The 25,817-nt window shown below is 37.9% G+C and overlaps 1 protein-coding gene across 1 annotated transcript in view; it reads right to left on the bottom strand.

Annotated features, from left to right (window-relative positions):
• Positions 1–1,294: 1,294 nt before the first annotated feature.
• foxk1 (forkhead box K1) overlaps positions 1,295–25,817 on the bottom strand; it is a 133,408-nt gene continuing 108,885 nt past the window's right edge. Inside the window, exons 8-9 of the mRNA XM_072559302.1 lie at positions 14,037–14,264; positions 1,295–12,351 (exon numbers count right to left, since the gene is read on the bottom strand). Coding sequence (XP_072415403.1) covers positions 12,140–12,351; positions 14,037–14,264 — 440 coding nt within the window. The 3' untranslated portion in view covers positions 1,295–12,139. The remainder of the gene's footprint in view (positions 12,352–14,036; positions 14,265–25,817) is intronic.

The following is a 25,817-nucleotide window of genomic DNA, read 5'->3' as shown; positions in this document are numbered from 1 at the left end:
AAAAACAAATATTTTGGATGAAAGAGATATAAGACGACGTAAGGGTAGCAATGCAGATAGAAAGTTGAACTGATTATCTATAAACTGGTAACTAAATATTTTATCCACCAATTTGTTTTCAGCTTTTCTTAAAGTAAAATTTTCCGACATATTATCTAGAACAGAACTGGAATACAAATTTTCTTTGTTGACTGCGGATGTCAGCACAATTTTAAATAAACAGCAATATCGGTTTTGAAACACCATTAAATGCTGCAACATAAGAAACTGCAATGACATTGCTTTGATGCAGTGATAATGGCACCTTCATTATGACATGAAACAGCTTTGTATGAGTAAACCACTATCACGTCCATCAGGTCTGAGTTGAAAGACTCATTGTTTAAAGGTCATCTCACACTGACGAGAATACCCACAACATACTCTCTAACTTGAGCACCGAAGTGATGGAGAGAAACACTGGCCCTCTGAGCCTGCTCAGCTGTCATGATTATGGCTAATCATCAAAGTCAGTATCCTATTCCCACTTTCTCCCCATACCTTTAATCCTAAGAACTATATTTAACATATTCTTGAAAACATTCAATCTTTCATCTTCAGCTGTTTTTTTGGCAAAGAATTCCACAGGCTCACCTTAAGTGAAGAAATGTCTCCTCATCTCAGTCCTACCCGTATCCTGAGACTGAGCCCTGGTTCTCGACTCCCTGGTCATCGGAATATTCTTGTATCACAATTCCAAGCACACGCTATTTTATTTTTTTAAAATCTCTATCTTTCTTGTCAGGAGCACATACCATTACCATACATTACTTCTGTGGTGGTGATTTCCTCAATTTTATGAAGCTGAGATTATATACAAATGCACCAGCTGATTAGGTGCACATAGTCATTGTTAGTCAATTCCATATTAGAATTTATCAATCCAGCATTTTCCTTTACAAAATTACACTTTTTTCTTAAACTGTTTTTTTTTTTAAGCATTCCACTCAAGTTTATACAGCAAGGCTTTCCAGGGCGGAGACCAGAATGCCAAGTAGAGTTGTAGTCTGAAGTACCAGTGGCCACTGTGCAATTCTCAGAGGTATGACAAAGTACACTGGCTCTCCCAGTTCTGACTGAGAGGTTACGACAATTTTCCAGCTTTGAAATGGGGTCACAGTGGGAAGCACTGTTACACAAATTTTTAACATTGCAACTAGCTCATCCATAAATTCTGAAGCAGCCACATCTAATCTTGAGCTTCAAAATGCCTGGATACCATAACAAGGAAAAGAAAACAACAAGCTTGTAGAAGTACTCTTTAATGCGTAATTTTAATTGTCATTAAAAACTGATGCTGAAGGGAACCACAGGGCATCTCCCCTGCAGCACTGGCAGCCATTTTTCATAATATAGATAACCATGAACAGAAACAGAAAGAAAATTAAAGAAATACAAAGAGACTGGTTTGTTTAAAAATAAAAAGAAACTTTCAAACTTAGCCCATCATCAACATCCCTTATTACATTAAAATCACAATCAGATTGCTGTTAATAACAAAAAGCAGTATGGCTTCACTTGCTTTAGCCTGATTAAACAAACACCTAGAATAAAATACAAATACAGCAATGGAAACAGTTTAATAAGTTTTACATGACAAATACCTAAATCCTTCGCATATTGAATTTAAACACAATTCCATGATAAGTGCCGAATGGGTTTTGTGGGATCCTGTGACAGCCAGTAGTGTCTACCCTGCACTGACCATCCACGTGCAGGTGGTTGCTATCCATTTTTAATGCTGCTTTGTTGCATATAATGTCACAGTCCCACACTTTGAGGTGCCATGGAAGCAAAAACCATCAGTGCTGAAGGCTACCAAGTTTCCTCATTTTTAAAAATAGATTGCAGAGAAGGGAATAAAATCTGACAGTTTGAAATATTCAGTCCATAGAAGTTAACATAACAGTTCATGAATTATTTGCACAAGCCCTTTACATACAAACCATATTTGGGAATGTGCTTCCTCAGTAACTTAATGTGTAAGGGAAGCAGAGTGTCATTACAGAGTCCTATGGACATATCCAGAAGAAATGAGAAATGTCTATGTCCCAATACTTTAAAGTTCCAGTGACAAATTCCTCACAACCAAATTTTACCCAAATGCAGTTCTGGTACCATCAACTCAATGACCTGTTGACTGCTTGGTTGTTTCCCATTATGCAAACAAAACCAACATTTGATGTGGTCTGGCGTAATTCAAATTCAAAAGATATTACAAAGGAAAATACATTCTGGGAAAGAAATACTACTATATGATTCAATGGTGGAAACATAGTTCACATATTTCACTTCATTATTGTATAAAACTTAAGTATTTTGAGACACTGAAGTAAATTAAACATAATTAATCACTACATTCAGCTTCAATGTTTTGGATCATGTGCAGGTATTGACCTAGTTGCTATGAGCAATATCATAAATGCTTTCATAAGGGAGTAACATTGCAATTTTGTGAAACATGATCAGACCATTTCTGCCCTCCTACATAAGCTGTTTGATCAATTACTCTGCGCTTCTCCTGAAGGCAGTAATTTGCTGTCACATAATTCCACAAATCTTAGCTGCTGTTCAAGGTGTCAGACCTGAATTAAGATGACAGTGAGGAGTTAATTTAAGGTGTAGCAAACAAAGGGGAACTCTGTCCAGCTGCACCCAACATACACATTCAAAGACACACCTTTCAGTCCAAGTCACTCGAACATCACTCAGGAGACTTGGAGAATGATTTACAAAGCAAAGTTCATTCAGTGGCTTAAGTTTCTTGGAGGTCCCATTTTTGGAGGAGAAACATCAGATACTGATAAACTTGATGTACCTGCAACATATTTGTGCTTTTATAATTGTGCAATGTATTCATGCTAACGTACGTTATTTTTCCAAAAACAAGTATACTGTTGGATATGAAAGTAAAAGTATTCTGAATGCTCTGTAAACCTGCAGGCTTGCAGACACACTGTACACCTGTGCCCGTTATTTTGTTAAAAGGAGACCATACACAGAAGTGCTTCTTCTTAATAAATGACTTGTAGCAGCAAGATTGGAAAACAGTCTTAACTGATCAGGTACTAGTCTTTACTAAGTGTAGGGAAAAGGGGATGATGATAAACAGTGCTCTATTTCCTCATTCTGATTAAACAATGAGAGGAAAAAGAAAAAAAAAGTTTGATAAAGTATTGATCATTTTATATGAACTACCAAAAATATGTTTTTGGGTGAAGTCATTAAACTAAAGGTAGGTAGAGATAGCTATATTTACCAGCTGGCAAAGTGTGTGTTAAAGTAATGCTCAGGTTATATGGAATCAGCTTCAGACATCATCAACATACTAAATTATGTTAGAAAGTCATTTTGCAGTTGCTTGTTTCCATTTTTTTCTTTCACTTCTTTCACTATGTACAGTAACTTGCAGCAAAACATTAATTTCTCTTTCCACTTTTCAGATCTTCTGATTTACTACGTATTTCCAGGTTTCATTCCACTTTTGGTTTATTTCACTATCATTGAGCTTGACAACATGCTTTCATCTAATTTAAAGTTTTAAATTAACAGACAAGATCATTCAGCTGTTTCTTCAAAGAACAGGGAGATAACATGTCTTACTTATATACTCATTCATTATGTTCTTTGGGTGTGAGGAAATGTGAAACAAAGGAGTGAAGCGTCAAGAAATTAATTTCAAACGTGAAAAAAAAAGTGTACCCTGGGAGCCCAATCAAACTCAGGAATGCTGCTTTCCCAGATAAGAGTTGGGGATAGGGTTATATCATTAAGCCCCAATTTTCCAATCCACACCACTCACCTCTATCCTATCCGCACCCTGGCCACCACAAGGGTTCAGAGACTTAACTCTGCCTGAATGTACCCAACAATCAGATCATAAGACAGAAAGCACCAGCACACTCAAGATACTTTTCAGCAGATTGAGACAGTTAAAAGAATGCAGAAAATTGTGAGTAGATCATCCAACTAACTTCTCAGCAGATAGCAATGGCCGACGTGGAAAGAACTGCAAGTTTGAGTGGTAAATACAGACAGATATTTGTTATAAATGGAATTTCCAAGGGGGGAGCATTAGCAGCCTAACGTTAATAAAATTCAATATGGGGGGGAGGGGTTGAATGTCCTATCCTATGCCAAATAAAATTGTAAACCTCCACCTCCTTTCCCCCTCTCCCTCAAACTTAGTGCATGAAAAAAATCCACCTCCTTGATTACATTCCTCTATATTAGCACATAAAAGGTTAGGAGTCCTCATTGGCCTGCCTCCACACAATGTCATGTGACAGCTCGAAGAATCCATCAATGAAGCAGCTGGCAAAATAAATCTATTGATGTGCAAAACTTCACCTGAAGTTGTAAATAAAGTAGAAATTTCTTTGAAAACAAGAACAATGATAAAAGGTTGCATTCTATCACAATACTGAAAAGGTGACTTCACATTTTAAACTGAAAACGCAAATCAGCAATATGTGGGAACCAGACATGCTATCAGTCTATCAGACAGTTTTCAGATTCACATATATGTGAAGTTGTAACCATACCTACAGAGCTGAAACCACATTTTCTCCCCCAGCAACCAATAAAGATCTCACACCTTTTCTGCATTGTCTGCAATAACTTTGGTCTGCATTTGTTTTTTAATCCAAGCAGCTAATTAGAAATCTATACTAAAAAGCAGCAGTTAATACAATAGAATAGGGAGAAATCATTCAAGATTAGAGGTTATTTTCTTGTGAGCTTTCTACTCTGCCTTTGGCAAACTGAAGTTACATATAATGGGGATATTGCAGAAATGTTTGGAACAATCAAAATTATTCCATCCTCTTAGTACCACGCGAAAACCACAGGTTGCAGCCTCACGAGAAAGACATCAACTTTCTGCATTAGACAACTGTTAACATGAGAGGTGCAAGTCACTGTTGAAGTCAAACATGGAAACAAATCTGATACTAGTCCATTTTACACATCCATGAATTAAACTAAACAAAGAAATTATGAAATTATTTATTTATGATTACATTTTGTTTTCTTTCAAAACTGAAATGCAAACATTGTGTTTTTGTTAGAAAAATACAATGAAAAGATTATTTGAAGAAAGGTTTATCTATAATTTCACGTTATGCAATATTACATGCTGTATGGGGTCCCACACAATGAGCAAAGCAGATTATATAATTTGGCATATTATAAAACCTACAGTGAAGAAGCCACAAAATATTTTTTGTGACCAGCAAGTAATTTTGAGCAGTTTGGTGGAGATTGCTTCTGGACCCCTTTGGAAAGCAGTCTTTATACTAACCAGCATTTTAAATGTTGACAACTCCTGTGCTAAATTAGGCAATAACATCCCTAAAAATATGTACAATTAAATTATATACTATCAAAAAAGTTACATTGTTTTAAAATTGCAACTTTAATTATAATTAATTCCTACTAAACTTTAAAACAATGTATTGGTTTAAAAATAAAACTGCAAACATGTAGAAAAACATAAGTCTGATTTTATTTCTCCTTAAACTGTCACACATTTATAATTAATCAATTAACACAGATTGAGGCAGTGTAGTCTTATTTCATTGAGGAAAAACCTAAAAGAATGAATTCGCCAATTGTAATATTTAAATGGTTTTCTAAATAGATAGAATGGTCACTGCACTTCTTAACTACACATTATCCCTACTTTGGTGTATACCACGTGCCCAAAATATAGAAAAGTCTCTTTTCCAACAGTTACATTCAAAACAAGAACATAAATCCTGCTACAAAGCTAGTTTATCCAGATGATCAGCATTTTCATAGAATGGAGAACTGAATTTATTAATCTAGAGCAGCCTGCATTATAAAAGTTTAACTTATTTTCAAATACTAATGAAGCTACGCTGTATTTCCAGAAGTTATTGTTTTTATTTCTGAATTATTTTCCTGTAGAATCCAAAGCTAACTAATTGTAACATGCCAAACAATTAATTGGATGAAAATGTTACCCCATCATTTTCTTATTTCCAATTTCTGAAATGTGCTGTTAACTATTGATCTATTCCTGCTGGCTAAGATTATCTCGATGACCAGATAAGAAGAATGCAGATGTACTCCCTTCCCTTCTACAGAAGTTTGCAGATAGTCCACAGTATAATTTTCTCATAGCAGCATCTAGTTTGTTGCGATTAATTTAATACGTTCAACACTTTCTTTTAAAACAAAAAGGCAGATTTGGATAATTTATGCACAATCTCATTGCTCCATTTTGCTTTCCTCACTATACATGAGGTATACCTGAGATTTGTTTTGTCATGGTATTATAATTGTCCGCCACAAAGTAGCAGCAGTATTCCTTCTGCTAACAGAGACTGCTGGCAATACATTGCTAGAAAATACAAAGCATGACAAATTAGTCAAAATACTTGGTTGCAAAATAGCTTCCTTTCACTTATCTACTAGGTCATGTTAGAAACTAGAGAAAAGGCATCCCAACCACTTGCACTGCTCAACGCAGAAAGTGCAAAAGACTAATAACAAATAGCAGACCATTTTGTTAATTTTGTCCTTGTCAAAATGGTAAATTTGCATGGTTCTAAACTGTTACTTATCAATATTATCTACATTAAATTCTTACTGAAATTATTTAACCACAATGCTAATAAAGAGCTACCATATTTGGTTGTAAAAGTGAATGGTTTTAAAATTTTAAGGAAAGGCTGCTTTTGGAACGTCTCTAACACACATTCAAAACTTTTTCAAATGTGGAATTTACTACTGCTAGATAATTTCTATCAGCAGTCAAATTATCAGTTTAGTGCTTGGATGGCTTGTTGGCACAGTGGTTAGCACTGGTGTCTCACAGTGCCAGTGACCGAGGTTCGGTTCCAGCATTGGGCAACTGGCTGTGTGGAGTTTCCATGCTATTCCTGTGCCTGCATGGATTTCCTCTGGGTGCTCCGGTATCCTCCCACAGTCCAAAGTTGTGCAGATTAGGTGACTGGCCTCTGCTAAATTGCCCTATAGTATCAGGGGTGTGCAGGTTAGGTGGATTAGCTGTGGGAATTATGGGCATAGGGTGGGGGCTATCTGGGTGGGATGCTTGGTGCAGACCCGATAGGCCAAATAACTCTTTCTGCACTGTAGGGATTCTATGATAATAGGATACTTCATTCAATTGAATATTTGGAAAAAATTATCAATGTTGAAAAGTCTAAGAGCTTAAACTGGATTTTAAAATGAAATCAGAGTAAATAGTTCTATTTTGATGGAATTATACAATAGCCACTGGTAGGAGGGGTTGAGGTGCCATGTGTACTCACCTGTGTATATAATATGACTCTATCCCAACCAGAGTTATCAGAAATGCTAGCTGACAGATTTGTTTATTGACATATGGTGGGATAAGGGAGCACTGATTAAACGTAAAAGGAGAAGAACAAACAGCATTGTTATGAGCTTGCAATTTAATGGGAGAGAAAAGAAAAATGACACCCCCACCAGTCTGGGTCATCTTTTGGAGGATGAAGGCCTTTACTCCCAAATTTGCAATTTGTTAGCAGTAATCTGGTGAGATCAGATTTCTGTCCATCAGTGCCATGCTGGGTTCTGGAAGACAACTAAAAACAGAAACATCCAATACAAACAAATAGTTGATGAATAAAGAGGCTGGTGGGGGCTTTGCCACTAGAAGGCTTCATGGAACCACTGTCCTATGGCCAGAACCTGTCAGATATGGAGCATTTTGTTAGGATAGAATATGAGTACCAATCTTTCATATCAGTTAGGAATTGTCATATTGAACAAAGAAAATTATACCAAGATTCATAAATCAAACTGTCCAGTTTACAAAAAATAATGACAGAATTCGAATTTAAGAAGCACTAATAAGTACAACTGAATTAACTAAAAGTTTTGATAGCAAAGACAACTGAAGAACCCGTGAAGATATTAACTTATGCCCAGACAGATCCAAAAGATATAGCTAACATTAAAAAAATCTTTTGTACAATAAAGATGAGACCGACACTACATTAGATCACTATCTATCATACTTCAAGCTTCATCCCACATGTAAAATTAAACTGGTGTAGCTGCTTACAGATCAATGAAAATCTAGCCCCATGTGGTGTTTTCAAACTATTCCACTCCATTTAAGATAACACTCAATGTATACAAGTGCCGATTTGTATTTATACTTATATTTTAAAATCCACATTATAAATGAGAATACAATTATTTAATTTTTTTAAAAATTAGAGTTTTTGAAAACATCTTCTTTCCCTAAACCCACATTTGAAAGTGCTAGGATCTGTATTTTAAATATATTTTGGAGTGAGCTCTACAATGACATTGTTAAAAATCTTTTTGCCTTTAATATAAAAATTGTAAAGTTCTAACACAAAGTGGCATCTTCAGATAATAGTACAGCACCTTCACATGCTTATTATGGGTATTCAAGGCTGGACTAATTGGAAACACACATTGCAAAGAGTTCGTACTATATGAATTATACTTTGTTGGCTGACAATTAATTAATATATATTGTGATCATTCCACAACGTTCTTACTGTGTTTTTCCTGCAGGACGCACTGTTCAGGTAATATAAACATTCCTTTCAAAAATGCCTTTACACGGTGTGGGATGGCTGTGCTCAAATGTTAGCAATACTGTCAGACTTGGAAAACATTGCTAACAAGGATTGGACTGCATTACTGCTTCTAAATTGATTATTGCAGACTTAAAACATTTGAAATTGACTTCATTTCACAATGGAGAAATGTGGCTTTGTGTATATGCTGAATGTGCTGCATTGTCAGAAGAAAAAAAATCTATTTCAAGTCAGACTAGACTATCATTGCCCTCATTAGTCAAGTTGCATTGACAGACGAACATCAGACTTGCATTGTCCAAAATCAAGTTGCAATTCGCATTCTGTCCATTTATATTTTCTCAGCAATAGCAAATTTAATTTCAAGCATAAAAGATTCCAATTGAATTGCGTGCAATTTTGTCATCAATTGGGAAACAATGAATGGTGTATGCAGCACTGAATGGCAGGGAGAAAGGAACAAGGATCATCAATATTTAGTTCAGAGTTTTTTTGATGGGCTTAGATCAGTCTAGATCCGTCAGATGTTCTGTTGAATTAGCAAGAAATGAAAACTTGACATGGGGACGTCTCACAATTGCTTCTGGTTTGCCCTAGTATAAGTAGACAGGACATTTCCCCCACAAAAGTCACTTCATTTGTAGTTTACAATCTAAATGATAAGCACATTCCTTTCAGTAAGTATTTGATAACAATAATTGCCTTACAACATTTAAAATTTATTCTCCCCTGCTATGATTTTACATCATACTTTTTAAAAAAAACTGAATTAATCCATTACCCTATTTGCTTTTGCATTTCAAATCTGTTTGAGGAAACTTAAATATATTGAATCACTGAATAGTAAAACATCACTGAATATTGGCCACTAAATTCCCATCCTCACCAAAATCAAATACTTTCAGTTCACTGCTCTGACATTTTAAATTACGTAAAGCTAAGATAAAAAGAAGGATCAGAGAATCTAGACAAGTATTACTAGTAAATACATTTAAAACAAATACCAGGGATAAAAAATTCTCTTATAATAAATGCTTGAAATAATCTGTCAGACAAAGTAATAAAGGCATTGAGGTTGCTCAGTCGGATGTTATAATGAGAAAATTTTGGTTATAAAGAATGAGCTTCAACACTCTTTTCACATTCCTGACTGTTCTCATTCTTCAGGATCTATGATATTCAGATTAAAGAAATTTTTGCAAAAGACTCATTGATATTAAAACAAAAGTTATTTACAGTGGAAAGCTGTTAAAACAACGTATACAAAATATAGCATTTTAATATTGCTCAGTTTTTAGAAAATGTATTTCTGAAATTTTATATTATTTTGTACAGACACACACAACAGATTTCCACTGCATTATTAAAGCTTTGTCAAACACAACTGCACCTCCACATTTGAGCTGCCTTGATGGTTACTTTCCTGAAAAGTGACCCGGCCAATGTTATTGTTTGAAACATAATTATACAAACCTCACATCCAACCGAAGCTGTCATCATGTTAGTTTACTGGCTTTCTAATTTTACTTTGTTAATATGTTTACATTTCCTTTGTTAATGGTGCAGATGGAAATTGTATGTTATCTCAAAAATTAACAAAGGGCTTGCTAGAATGACTAATCTTTAGAATTCCAACTTCCATAAAACAGAGCTTCATATTTTAACATCTGCAGTACTGGGGAGGTGTGCGGTGTCATAGAGAGCAATTCACTACCTCTCGCAATACAGCTCCAGAATTTGCCAGAAAATTCACTAATAGAACAGACTTGAGCCAGTCATAACGATCTCTCTGACATACCTTTTTCATGATCCGTATACTTTTCCAGCCAACATTACTGATACCAACAGAAACTGAACTATGTCAGGAATGAACCACAAAATAAATCAAATCTATGTTGGCTGAGATTTAATTACATTTGTGTAAAGGAGATTTAAGGGAAATGGTTTTTGCTGAAATGCAACTTTGAGTAACAAGTATAAACACAAAAAAATTAGTGGAATACCAAAATCTACAAACATAAGTTAATAAATGAACTTGTGAGAATTACAGAATTCTCTTAATAGTTTTTAAAATGTTGCACAATATTACTGGTGTCTCCTCAGCACGTCAAAAACAAATCAGAGCATTGAATCAGATCCAGTTGATCTGAATTTGTAGTACCAATTTCTTAAGCTACTTGCATACTTTAGAATAGAAACATGTAACTCCCATTTCTAAAAATGAGAGTCTAATTCCATTAAAAAATGTGGATTATATATGTATGATCAGATCTGATTGTGAATTGAAATTCAGAATGAATTCAATGACAAAAATAGAGTGGCTGTATTTGTGTAATTTGCAAGTACTTTTTTTGTAAATATTACTCTGATATTTTGTCATAGTCAGCACATGCTTCAGTGGTAAAACATTCAACAGTTAAAGGAAGGCCTGTTCTCAATGATTTAAACTACATAACTGATCAAAGCTCCACTAAGTTACATCAACTGTTAAAATATTGCTCTGCTGGTCAACTGGGGGAAACTATTGTTAACTCAACTGCACAGTTTGAAAACAAAAACTTAAAACACCACTGTCAAATTGGCCAGGGTAATTCAGTGAGGCAATATTTTGAAAAGTTTGGGATCAAGCAGGCACTGTTAAAAATAATTTTAGTTCAGGAACTAATCCAATTATATCTCAGGTATTGACATTAAGCACAAGGCACAGACATAATTTATTCTCTTCCTCCTTCACCTCCACCCCCCTCCAAAAGAGACTGACTTTAGCAGTATTAATAAACTGTCCTGTCTTGCTTTAACTAATTCCATTTTAAAAATAAATTTCACTCATGGGGAGCTTCCGCACTTCCATACTCTCATGCAAACAACTTGTCTGTTTATAAAGGGTTCGTTGTGGATTTCCCCAAATGAGCCACATAGTCGGGATGCAGTTTAGCGAAGTGCAATATACAAGGAAAATTGGCTTAATTTTGTGACACTGGGCAATAGCACAATGTCTCCAATGCAATCTGGGCAATATTGTTTGACAAAATTAGTAAATTCTCTGTTCTCCTGGAAAGGCTATGTGCACAAAACATGGCACGTCAGCAGTACCGATATGGTTTGTAGTAATTAAGAACATAAGTTAGCACATTTACTGAGTACGATCTCCACATCACCAAGCTAGAGTCTTGGCAAGACCCTATTGTGTCTAGAGGAACTCGAGTCATTTCATCTGCTTCCCTCCCACCAATCCTTTATAACTTTTTTTTAAATTAAGGCTTGTAAAACACCAACAAAGCCTAGTTTACGGAGGTGGCTGCATCACCACCTCAGCCATCCTTAATCCAACAATCAGCTGTCTCGTTTCCTCATTAAAAACGAGCACCTCAGTTCAAGGTAGGCTTGCTTTTTTTTAAAATATCCTTTCTCCCATCAGTTTGGCACCTTGGAATTCTGTCTTTTTTTCTGCGGAACATACTTGAGTATATCTTCACCACTGTAATCGGTTTCCATGATTCCTGTTTTCCTTATTCACTGGCACCCTGCATTTGTGGAGTTGATGTGATCACAGCAAGACCTGAGCCTGATCCAGTTGACTCATCCATCTTGGGCCGTTTGGCCTCAGGCTCACCTAGGGATACAGCTGGATGTTGTGGTTCGGTGACAAGGTGCTTGCTCATAACTGCAGGGGTCGAAGATGTAGCCTGTGCAGCCAGGATCTGTAGTGGATTAGTAATAGCTGAGGAGGTGAAGAAAACTAAAATTAAAATAAAAGTACACATTCTTCACATTTAATTAAAACTTTCAGCTTGACTTCTTTTTAGAGAATCCCTACAGTGTGGAAAAGGCCCTTCATCCCAACAAGTCCACAACAACCCTCCAAAGAGTATCCCACTCCAAACCAATTTCCCTACATCGCAGACTAAAGTCATATCTAACCTACACATCCCTGAACACTATGGGCAATTTATCATGGCCAATTCACCTAACCTGCACATCTTTGGAATGGGAGCATAAATCAGAGCACCTTGAGGAAACCCACGCAAACATGGAGAGGAGGTGCAAACTCTATACAGACAGTCGCCTGGAGATTGGAATTGAATCCAGGTCCCTGGTACTGTAAGGCAGCAGTGCTAACCATTGAGTCACCCCTCCACCCTAACTTCAACCCTTTCTTTACAGACAAGCACAAATTTTCTACTTTGTTCCAAATATTTTCCTCAAAGCTACATTACACTTCCTGATGGAGATGGATGGTGGCCAAGTCTAAGCTTCAATCTTCACCACTGTCAATGAAGCCCTGTGATCAGCTGATAGGAATTATGCATGTTGGGCAATGATTGGCCCAGCCAGCTTTCCCTTCTATGTGGGGTGTTCCACTGAAGTGTTTATCCTGTCTGAGAAGTCCACCAATAAGGGCAGACAAGTTCAAATCAGACAAAACTCCTTTGTTCAGAAGGCTGAATTACATTTACATTTAAAAAATAACCAACAATCCAGTCAGGTTGTGTGCTAAGTCAACACAACACACTTTGAGATTCTACAAAAGAGGAATTTGTTGTTGCAAGTTTTAACAAAACACATTTTGTGGTTATTTGCGCAATTATAGCTAGTGCAACGACACTTTCTCCAGCTTTTAAACAACACAATTGCAAAGATATCCCAATTTTTTGCATAAAATATAATTAAGAAATAGATTTCAAAACATGGGAGTTTAAATGAAGCTCATGAAAATATTATAGGACAGTTTAAGACAAAATCCATGATGACTGACACAGCTGATCTCAATGGAGATTAAGCAATTAGAATGTCACACTTCACTCATCCGCTATCCCTGAGCTTGTGAAACAATTTTGGTCATAGCTCGTCATTAAGGTTATGATCAGTAATAAAACTAAAGAATCGTTATCAACTTCAGTTGCTCAGCCAACAAAACAGCTGCGTACATCAAATTATGAACATGTAAAGCTCCTTTGGAAGTAACGACATTGCCCGATGTCAGTTTTTCTATTATTCATTTCTGCAGTCTGGGCATCACTATGGGACATGAGAAAGCCAGCAATTACCAATCATCACTATGTAATTTGAGTGGTTAGCTCGACCATATTAAAAAGGTAGTGAAGAATCAACCAAATTACTTTGGATCTGGAGATGTCTGCAAGGCAGTCAGCTGGGTAAGGATGGCAGCTCTCCTACTATTTAGGGACGTACTTACATGATCACATTACTGATTTTTTTTAAACCTCGCAATTTATATAATCAACTTTAAATTTCTCATGTTCAGTACATTTATATCTCCAAATATAAGCCTTTTGTATCACCAATCCAGTGAAGAAACTGCTACATACCCATTCCAGGTTTCTAATCAAGGCTTCATATTATAACCAATATTTCTTATAAACATAGATTAAGAAAATGACCTACCGTAAGTATTTCCTTGGAGGCTTGTAACCGGAACAGCATGTTTGCCATTCTGAGTTATTGTCTTCACTGGAAGCTGATGTTGTCCCATGGATGTTGCTGGTGCCTGCTGAAGGATAGTTACCATCTGTCCAGGTACATGTTGAGGCATTTGACTGCTAACCGTCTGAATCACTCGACTGCCAGTGGGTACATTTGTAAAGGTCACAAGAGACTTATCATCAAGGACTCCTACAGGCACAATTAGAAAAAGAAAATCATCTCCTGTTCCAATGTGTGTTGTGTGTTCAACTTCTACCATCTGTATGATGAATTTTACAATTGCTGCAGGAAAGGAAATATCACAGATGGTACAAGATCACCACTGGACTGTCATCATACTGATCACAACAAATCAAACAACCTACAAAAATAAACATATAACAATAAAAATTGCTAGTCAGTAAAATCAGGAAAGTTTGTATTTTATAACAGAGTGAATATCTATATTTGTTGATAGCAATTAAATATCAGAATATGCTTTTTGAGACAGAATTTGCTTTTGTGATAATGTCGATATTAATACGGGACAAAATTATATCCCAGAATGAAACTGGGATCAATAGACCATGTTTACTCAATCAACACAGGGGTTAAGTACCAAAATACATTCACACAAGCTGCAGACTCTTTAATTACAGAGACAAAGCTTATTACACAAAAGAACAAATAAAAAAACTATTTAAATATCAATGACAATTAGGAGCATGTAAATTACAGCAAAAAAAGCTTCAACTGGTTTTCTATTTATTACAGAGAATTAAGTCCAGACAAATTATAATCCACACGATAACAAGTTTTACTTTAATTCCTGACAGCTTCTTGACTTTGGCTGTGGAAACAATTTGATGAGTACTTTCCAAAACTGCTGACATGAATCATTCCACAAAATCGAAGAGCCTAAACTTTCTGAATTCCAATAAGCTGTACATTTCTAACTAAATTCTCCTGGTTTGTAGATATCACAAGGTAGACCTTCTGCTGAGCTAGCTTGCAGCCTAAATGGCCCTGAATTCTTCTAGAAAGAAACTTGCTTCTACATTCAACTTTGGTGCTTTCTGAACCAAACTACATATCTTAATTCTGAACTGAATACAAAGCTTGTGGTCTTTGTATCTATCCTGCCTATCATAAATATCACAGTATAAACATCTTTCCAATAACAGTCACCTGCTCTATGATGTAAACTGAATTAGATCATTAGAAGGACTCTGTTTTTCTCTTTAAAAGAAAACACTTCATAGAAGTGACACTGATATGCCACCATTTTTATCCAACCTCCAAAAATGATATTACTATATATATAACATCTATGTAAAAAAAAATCACTATTTATACATAAATAATATTACTTTGGAAATGAATGATATCAGGATACATAAATTATATTGCTATATTTTGCATAGAAAGATTATACATTTTCTTCATAAGTGGTAAATTTATTTATTGTAAAGTTGTAATAATCAATGAGTTGCAAAAAACAATAAGAATTTTGGTAGGGAATCAAGTAATTTTGGTTTGAATAGTTAGCATTAAGGCGAAAGGTAATGGACGGGAGTGTCATGAATAGATAATGGTGGACAGGTGTAAGCAATCCCCTACAGACTTTCCTATTGCCTCAGTAATGATGAAAGGAGAAGTAATGTAATAACAACTAACTGATTAAAAAGAAAGTGTGTTTGAAGTGGGGGATGGGGAAGAAAATATACTGAATCTGTAGGAAGAAGTTCAACTGATCGTATTAATTTTAAAGGATTGGAGAAAAGTTTTATTGCAGTCACTGATGTTTAAGTGCTCTTTAATTCCTAAGATCTGGCTATCTTGATTCTGAGCCTGTTACATGATTCCTATGGTACAAGTGTGCAATTGTTAATGAAACTGAATGAATGATATGTAGGCTAACATCCTACAGGTTGAGATTAAATATTAAACTGATATGGTTCAAACTATTGTTAAATTTGACACAAACACGTCATATGGACTTGTTACTTGGAAACAGGCAAGTTGGATTTGAGATTAATGTTTTGCTAGTCCTGAGAGGTCTAGAAAACAGAGAATTAGCTCCACGAGATGGATCAAAAAAAACCTGAACCCAAGTTCAGCCTGTGTGACACTGGCCAATTGCTGAGCCTCAAAGTCAGCTTTGGTCTATTGGAGCCAATTATTTGGACATCAACCACTGAGCCTGGGATAGGGAACTGTGCCCAACAGGTTACGCTAGCTCAGCTCAGAAAGCAATAGTCTGATCAATTAAAAAGGAAAGAAATCACCACTCCCTCCAATCCAAATGTAGGGCAAGCCCGGGCAACTTTGCACACATTTACACAATACAAGTGTAATGGAGCATAAATTTATTTTCCAGTGCCAAATAAATGTGTTATGCACAAACAATAGCTTGGGAGTCTTGAGTTGTTAATACTCAAAGCAGACCTCTGAACCAAAAAAGGGACATAACATACAAATATACAATAGACTAATCAAGAATGTATTAGCACAAGGTTACACAAGGAAAAGGTGCCTTTTTAAGAGCAATGGTGTAAATTATCATCTTAAGTACAGGAGGTGGATGTGCAGTTTCGAGAGTCTGTTTGAAAGCTGGCCATACAGAAAGCCAATTGACTGTCAGTGAATCAACAAATTGACGAAAAGGCACAGGAGGTACGTATGTTAAAACAGAACTTAGAAAAGAAGGAAACAGTAGTGAATAAGTTGCAGAGGAATTTGAAGAGGAATGGCAAGGCCACAAAAAGGACTTGGAGAAATATGGGTCGAAAAGGGAAAATTATGTATAATTTGTTGAGAATCAATGCGTGAATAATCAGAATCAGTGCAATACTACAGCTAAGGAAGAATGCTCTCAGTTCTTAGGCAGAAGGAAGTGAAAGGCAATAGGTGGGCTTAAATAGAATGGCACAGTGCCTCAGTGGTTAGCACTGCTGCCTCACAGCGCCAGGGATCCAGGCTCAATTCCAGCCTTGGGCAACTGTCTGTGTGGAGTTTACACATTCTCCCTCTGCCTGCGTAGGTCCCCTCGGGTGTTCCTGTTTCCTCCCACAGTCCAAAGATGTGCAGGTTAGGCGGACTGGCCGTACTAAATTGTCACAATGTCCAGATTTGTGCAGGTTCAACTATAAAACATAGGAGCAACAATTAGATCATTTGGCGCATCGAGTCTGCTCCACCATTCAATCGTGGCTAATAGGTTTCTCAACCCCATTCTCCTGCTTTCTCCCCATAACCTCTGATCCCCTTGACAATCAAGAACCTATCTATATCTCAAAGATACTCCATGACATGGCCTCCACAGCGTTCTGTGACAATGAATTCTATTCTGGCTGAAGAAGTTTCTCCTCATCTGTTCTAAAGGGTTGTCGTTTCACTCTAAGTCTGTGTCCTAGTCTCTCTTGTTAATGGGAACATTCTCACAATGTCCACTCTGTCCAGGCCATTCTGTATGCTGTAAGTTTCAATTAGGTTGCTTCTCATCCTTCTAAACTCCATCGCGTATAGACCCCAACATTCCTCATACATTAAGACTTTCATTCCTGGGATCACTCTTCTGAACCTTCTCTGGGCCAGCTCCAGGGCTAGTACATCGTTCCTGTGATATAGGGCCCAAAACTGCACACAATACTCCAAATGTCATCTGACCAGAGCCTTATAAAGCCTCAGAAGTGTAGCCCTGCTTTTATATTCAAATTCTATTGAAATCAATGCCAACATTGTATTTGCCTTCCTATCAACTCAACATGCAAGTTTACCTTAACAGAATCCTGGACTCGGACTCCCAAGACTCTTTGTATTTCAGATCTTTTTACCCATTTAGAAAATAATCCATACCTCTATTGTTCCTACCAAAGTGCATGACCTCATATTTCTCATGTTGTAGTCCATCTGCCATTTCTTTGCCCACTCTCCTAACCTGTCCCAATCCTTCTGCATCCTCCCCACCTCCTCAATATTACATGTTCCTCCACCTGTCTTTGTATTATCTGCAAACTTTGCCAGAATGCCAGATCATTAATGTATTAAGTGAATAGTTGCGGTCCCAACACTGACTCTAGCAGAACACCACCAGTCACCGGCTACCATCCTGAGAAAAACCCCTTTATCACTACTCTCTGCCAGACAGCCAATTTTCTTTCCATGCTAACACCTTGCCTCTAACATCATGGACCCTTATCTTACTCAGCAGCCTCCTGTGCGGCACCTTTTCTAAGGCCTTCTGAAAGTTCATGTAGATAACATCTGTTGGCTATCCCTTGTCTAACCTGCTCATTACCTATCAAAGAATTTGAACAGATTTGTCAGGCATGACCTTCCTTTGATGCAACAATGCTGACTTTGCCCTATCTTACCATACACTTCCAAGTATTCAGAAACCTCATTCTTCACATTGAGCTCCAAAATCTTACCAACAATTGAAATCTGGCTAATTGGCCTGTAATGTCCTGTCTTTTGCTTTACTCCCTTCCTAAACGTGTGCGCAAGTGTGTGTGTGCGTTAACATTACCCATTTTCAGCACCCGCCCTTGATCCAGTGATTCCTGAAATATCACCACCAATATTTCCACTACTTCTTCAGCTATCTCCTTTACAACTCTGCATTGCAGTCCCTCTGGTCCAGGTTATTTATCCACCTTCAGGCCATTCAGTTTTTCTAATACCTTTTTCTTGGTGATGGCCACCATACTCACCTCTGCCCACTCAACTTCTGAATTTTTGGGATGTTATTCATGTCTTCCATGAAGACTGACACTAGGTGTGTTAACTATAATGAACGTGGGGTTATGGGACAGGATGGTATAATCAGAGGGTTGGTGCAGACTCAATGGGTTGAATAGCCTCTAGCTGCACTGCAGGAATTCCATGAAATGTGGCATATTAATGCACGGTTAAGGAAAAATAGCATACTCAGATCAAAGAGTAATTACAGCCCTTGTCAGGGCAAGCAAAGTGATTGAGGGGTATATTATGTGCCTGAAGCATTATGGACAACTGTGATAGCAAGTCAGGGGAGGAGGGAGAGCACAAAGAAAGCACCAAACAGCCAAATGGGCAATCATTCACTCAAAAGCCAGGATAGCCCCTGCACGCCTGGACTTCATGTTCCCAATGACCTGAACGGAGCACCACATGCAGATGAATAGAACTGGTACTATTCAACAATGACCAACTGAAAGGTATGGCTGACAGCCTCCCATGTTAGCCTTCAGGAAGGATCTACAGATACTCTGAGTTCGGTCACTCAGTAACTTTACACAATGTTGATGGGAACGAATAGAATGTACTCGTTTTTTTGGTCGCATATTCACTACTCTCCCAATATGCCTAAGCAAGGGAAGGAGTATATCCAGTCCTCCAAACACAGAGGTGCCACACAGTAACAGATGTGCAAGCCATTTTGACGACTTTGACCCTAATGCACAGTTAGGTAAAGAGCCTTTAATTTGATCCTTTTTTAAACAAAAATCCTTTCTCCTTGACCCTTTATGCTGCTGTTTACAAGAAACCAAACCTATTCTGAAGAAGGGTCACTGGATCTGAAATGCTAACTCTGCTTTCTCTCCACAGCTGCTGCCCGACCTGCTGAGCTCTCCCAGTAATTGCTGATTTTCCTGCTGTTTACATTTTCTTATACACTCTGCCCTTGCCTGACCCATTCTAGGCAGCATCATCTAAGTAAGTGCCCTGCAATGTTGCCATATCCTTGCACTTTAATGTTTCTCCTTTCCTGAACCTACCCTCACTATTTCACTTAAAGCTCTAGTTATTTGATTCACCAGGGCTTGATCCCTGCATGGTTCAAGTGAATCCCGTCTCACCAAAACAGTTGCCTTCTACCCTAGTATTAACACCAGTGCCCCATTAACTAAAACCTATTTCTCCCATAAATTTATGGCTCAAAGATCAACACCTAGACTCCATTTGTTCTATACCAGTTTTCACATAGTCACAGGTAATTATCCTGAGATTATTACCTCAGAGGTTCTACATTTTAGTTTCGCTCATAACTGTTCAGAATCTTTTAGCTGAACCTTTTTTATAGTCCAATCAAGTGTCATTGGTACCAATACGGATAATGACAATTGGATTTGTTCACTCCCATTCAAAAGTTCCTCTCCAGCCCTGAGATGTCTGTTAACCTGACACCAGACTGGCAGCACAGCTTTCGTGTTGCAACTGCAGAGAACAGTATCTAGTCCCCCGAATGAAACTGTCCCTTGCCACGAAAACATTTGAGTGCCCCAACCTCCCTGGCAAGACCTTCTGGTAAACAGCCTTTGCAAATTGCCAAAAATGTGTCTTACAGAACATTATGCACCATGTTGATATTCCTGAGATTGAGTGTTACCCCTTCCATCGTTAAGGGAACTGTGACCGGTCCAACATCCAAGGGAGATGAGACTATAGTACACCATAAATGGTGTTGAATGCAATACAAAGTACACAATGTTGAACATGACCATTGGGAAGCAAATAGTTTTATATTCCAGAAAAGGTCTGCTTGTAACAAAGAATGATGACAATTGTATGGATCCAGTTAAGATGGAATGTACCTAAAGTCCCCAAAACTAATTAGTGTGTATTCATTAAGAGCAAAGAACAGGAGGATGTTGCTGCTCAACCAAAGGCCAATACATATTAAGAGCAACAGAGTTTACCCAGTTCAATCATTCTCCGCCAAACAGCACAGGATGGAACATTTGCAATCTACAGGGCTGTAGTAGGTGTATTCCTATGAAGAGTCCCTAATGCCATGACTGAATCTCCCATGATAACAGTGCAAATGCTCCCAATGCGTGCCAGTAAAACATCACAACTAATGCCTAAAGATCCCCCTTACTCAGTATCAAGCCCTAAGGCAGCAAATGGACAAATGATGTTGGAAAAACAAAGATTTTGTATCATAACGTACACCATAATCCTAAACATTTCAGTTTTGACATTACGTTCAAGGTGCTCAGGTTTAACCTGAACATTATTTGGAAAATTGATGAGGTCGCCAAGCAGGAAGTTTAGGCACAGGGATCCCAGGCCAGAGCTCCAGAGGAAAACTGGGCTGAGAAACCAATGACCTGGCTGAGACAATGGCCCCGAGTAAGGCTGAAGGGTTAAAATATCGTGATGAAAGATACTATGACAGAATTTAGTTATGGAATAGTAGCAAGTATCTTAACGTAGCCCAGTTAGCCCTCCAAAAAAATCAGGACCCTCAGTAGTCAATGAAGGAGATCCTGTGGAAAGACCAAAGTTTATGATGAAGGGTACTACAATGCCCATGAATCAACCAGACTGGTTAAAATGGTGGTGTCTATCATGGACGATCATGTAAAAATAATCAATATATTATCCAGGGAAATAAATGAGTCAGGAAAGAGAGAAGCTAAAACTTATGCCCTCTCTACCTCTGGTGGTTGGGTTGTCAAACAACCAGAGAAAATCAGAAACAAATTCAAAGAGAGGTACCCTCTGGATCAGCAATTAGCAGGTTAAGAATTTATCCCCAAAATCCAAGCAATCTGACTAGTTGCCAAATTGCAGAATTAACACGTTTATTCTACCAATACTGACTGATTCCACTGTGAAGGTTGGAATGTTATAGGGAATGATAGCGCAATGCTTATTATTATTTTAAAATCACTCCTTTACCTGAAGTATATCAGGTAAAGGATATTGGAGTGATGAGGGAAAAACACCACGTTATGTATCACTGAATCCACCACTATGCAATTCAAACTGGACAAGTTAATACTGGAAATATACTTGGAGGGATGTACTAATGAGGAATTGACTACAGTATGCTCATATCCTAACTGCGTCACCAAGGAGAACTTATGCAGTTTTAAGGCCATCTCTAACCACACTAGGAGGTAGTGTCAGTGCTCAAGTCGCATTTCTAAACAAGAGGAGATATTGTGTGAGCACTTTGCAAACATCATTCAGGCATGCTGGGAGATAACGTTTCCTAGACAATAAAACAACCTGTTTTAACTGCAATGCTTCCGCAAGGGTAGCCCAAATGGATCTGGTGTACATACACAGCCAAGAAACAGTGGTCTTAAAAGCTGGTGATAATTTGAAGGACTGCCTGGAACAGATTATTAACCAAATCTCCTTCACCATAACTCCATTGTCAGAGAGAGATCTGAAGAAGGTTAGATGAAGTGCATAAAATCCATCACACTTTCTAACATAAAATCAGCAAGTGGAACAGGATAATGAGGAAATACAGGTGACCATCTGCTGGAATGACCTGTGGAACTGGAAAATGAATATGCACGCTCACCCTGGATCAGAGTATTCTCACATGTGCTGGTTAAAACTTAGCTTATGGTAATGTTTTGTCTTCTTGTTCTTTACGAACGTGACAAAGCAAAAGAAAGGAAGAACTTCAATAGTGCAAGAGGTTTCCAGAAAGGAATTCCTTGGGTAAGCCATAGGGCTGAGAGTTGGAAGGTTTGATCCAAATCTAACTGAAGGATCCAGATAATGTATAAAGGGTGATGCTTTGATTAGATTCTCTACAGTGTCGAAACAGGCCCTTCGGCCAACAAGTTCACACCTACCCTCCAAAGAGTAACCCATCCAGACACATTCCCCATATTTACCTCTGACTAATGCACCTAACACTATAGGCAATTTAGCCTGGCCAATTCACCTACCCTGCATGATTTTGGACTGTGGGAGGAAACCGGAGCACCCGGATGAAACCCATGCAGACACAGGGAGAATGTGCAAACTCCACACAGACAGTCGCCCGAGGCAGGAATCGAACCAGGTCCCTGGTGATGTGAGGCAGCAGTGCTAACCACTGAGCCACTGTGCCGCCCCGAATGATGTGATTCCTCTCTTTTCCTACTGCCCCCGTAACGATATGACACCTGATGAAAGGGGGAAGGAAGTGGTGTACATGCATAAAAAATACATGAGTCAAGTGTATAAAGAAGGGAGGAGGTGAAATACGTGGAATCTGTAACATGGAATCCAATCAATCCTATTAACTTTTAAGGCCCGACATGAAGTTTGCCTGCAGTCATCAACGTTTAAGTAACTTTCATTTCTAAGGTCGAGCTATCATGATTCCAAGCTTGTTAAATGTTTCTGATGTCGAGCAACTATGCAATTGTTAAAGGAACTGAACAGATGAAAACCTGCAAGATGTTTCTCTAAATAAAATTAAATATTAAATTGATATGGTTATATGTTTTGCCAAATGTGTAACTGGTTGGGCTTGTTGCTTGGATTCATAGCATCCTTAAAGTGTAAATAGAGGCGTTCAGCCCATCATTCCTGAAGAAGGGCTTATGCCCGAAACGTCGATTCTCCTATTCTTTTGATGCTGCCTGACCTGCTGCGCTTTTCCAGCAACACATTTTTAAGCTCTGATCTCCAGCATCTGTAGTCCTCACTTTCTCCTGTTCAGCCCATCAAGTCTGCATTGACCATCCAAATAGCATCCCAATCAACTCCCCACCTCACTCTATGCCTATAATTCCACATTTACTATGGCTAATCCACCTATCCTAGCCATCCCTGGACACTATGGAGCAATTCAGCATGGTCAATCCACATAATCCATACATCTTTGGACTGTGGGAGGAAGCTGCAGCACCTGGCAGAAACCCAAGCAGATGCAAACTCCACATGGACAGACAGCCACCCAAGGCTGTAAGGCAGCAGGACTAACCACTTCACTGGCAGAGATGAGATTACTAGGTTGGAGAACAGTAAATTAACTATGCTAGGTGATCAAAAAACTGGAGAAGTGGGGTCCAGCTATCCGAGCACAGGCCAATTATTGAGCCTCAAAAAAGGAAGGCTTAGTCTATCCAGAGTTTATCCTGAACAAGGTACAAGGAACTGTAATCTGACAGGTTACTCTAGCTCAGGACAGACACAGGAAGGATAGAACAGATCACTCCCACCAATCAAATTCTTGGACGAACTTTGGCAACATTGCACACACGTTAGGCTAGCTAGTTCAGGATGTAGTAGTCTGATTTAGTACTTGGTGACTAGAAGGGCAGAACTGACCATTCCCTCTGTTCTTACTTTCTGACAAGTCTAGGCAACCTTGCATATGTGGATGCACGAATTAAGAAGTGCAAGTTTCTATTTGAAGAGCAAGTAAAAAATATGTGATACGCAAATAATAATTTAGGAGTCTTAAGTTATTGATACTGTTATGAGGTTGAAGGTGTGTATCGTCCCTTTAAGAGACAGTGAATGCTGTTCTAAACTGAGAGCTGACCAGCATCTGTGTATGTGGCTGGACAGCAGTCCTAGAGTGTACAGGAAAATTAAAAATATGTAACATTTGGCTGTGAAATAGATACCTGAGTTTTGGTTGCTGTTTTGACAACAAATTGAATTTAACCAGTTTAAATTATGCCCTAGGATACTAAAACCCAATCAACTTTGAATTTATTGTTTTGCCAACATCAAATTAATGAGACAATCCGTTGTTGGGGGACATAGAACGTGGGCATTTTGAAAATTGGTCAGATAGCAACTGCCATTAAGACAGAAACACATGGAGAGCTAACATCTTGCTCTCTAAGAAATGAGGAAACACTCTCCTTCTCATATGAAACATACGTGTAGTAAAAAGACAATGACCCAGGGAAATCTTCAGCCAGAAGATGACAGACACAGAAGACGAGAGCGGCTGTGTGTTTTGAAATTAAGTTGATGCAATTTTAATAAATGTCTTACTGGAACAGCATATTGTTACAGAGTTTGAGACAGATAATAAGCAGTTAAGAGAAAGGGGGGCTTAGACTTGTGAATAGCTTAGAAGTGTTAATGTTCACTTTTAGAGTTTAAAAAAGATTACGTTATTTTCTGTAAGTGGTGGAATTTGCAAGTTCTCTGTCACTCATACTTTAACAGATTACGAGGCAAGGTGAGTTTTTCTGGGTGTTTGGCTTAAATAACAGATGGGTTCACCCCGTATCATAACAATAGCCAGAGTAAACCTCCAAAACAAAAAAAGGTGATATTAACTTACACAATGCATTTTTAAATAGGTTATATAGGTGATGACAAGTGGCAAACAAGCAGGACCAAAATATTTAAATATTATCAAAACATTGATCAAAATAGGACATCACCAACTTAGTTGAAAAAAAGAGAATAGTTAAACATCAGCAAAAGAAATGTTAGAGAGGTCATTTTAGCTTGCAGATATTTAGAAGTTGGAGGAGTACTACAAAATGGAACAAAGGTAAAGTCAAAGGTATGGAATAAACACACAAAATATCCTTCAATAGAAGAATGGGCATACAAAAGTAATGTGGACAAAACAGACAGGGATCGAGCCTGCAACGCAACGCAAAATGAGGTGAGCAGAAAGAGGCAGTCATAGAGAAGCAAAGAATGGTGGCAAAGGTGTCATATAAGAATGGTGGGAGGCATTTGGTGGATAAGGCAACTGATGGATAATGGAGCAAAAATGAAGTGCTGGGCTTTCACATTAACATAAACGGGGATAAGTGGGAGACTCCCACAGAAACAGAATGATATCAAAGGTAATTATGACAATCAGCCCCAAAAATCAATTTAGCAAAGCCCCACAACTTTTCTATCTAAACAGACTACACCCAATTATAGGCCCAAGGCATTTAGTACATCTCTCTAGTACAGAAAAAACGCTGAGAAATGCAGAATCAAGACAATTAGTGTCACCTCTGGCAGGAAATGTAATCATAGTGTACCAATGATAATGATAGTTTTCATCAT

The sequence above is a fragment of the Chiloscyllium punctatum genome, chromosome 40, assembly GCF_047496795.1.
Source record: "Chiloscyllium punctatum isolate Juve2018m chromosome 40, sChiPun1.3, whole genome shotgun sequence".
Taxonomy (NCBI): Eukaryota; Metazoa; Chordata; class Chondrichthyes; order Orectolobiformes; family Hemiscylliidae; genus Chiloscyllium; species Chiloscyllium punctatum.
This window is presented reverse-complemented; position numbering and strand designations above follow the sequence as displayed.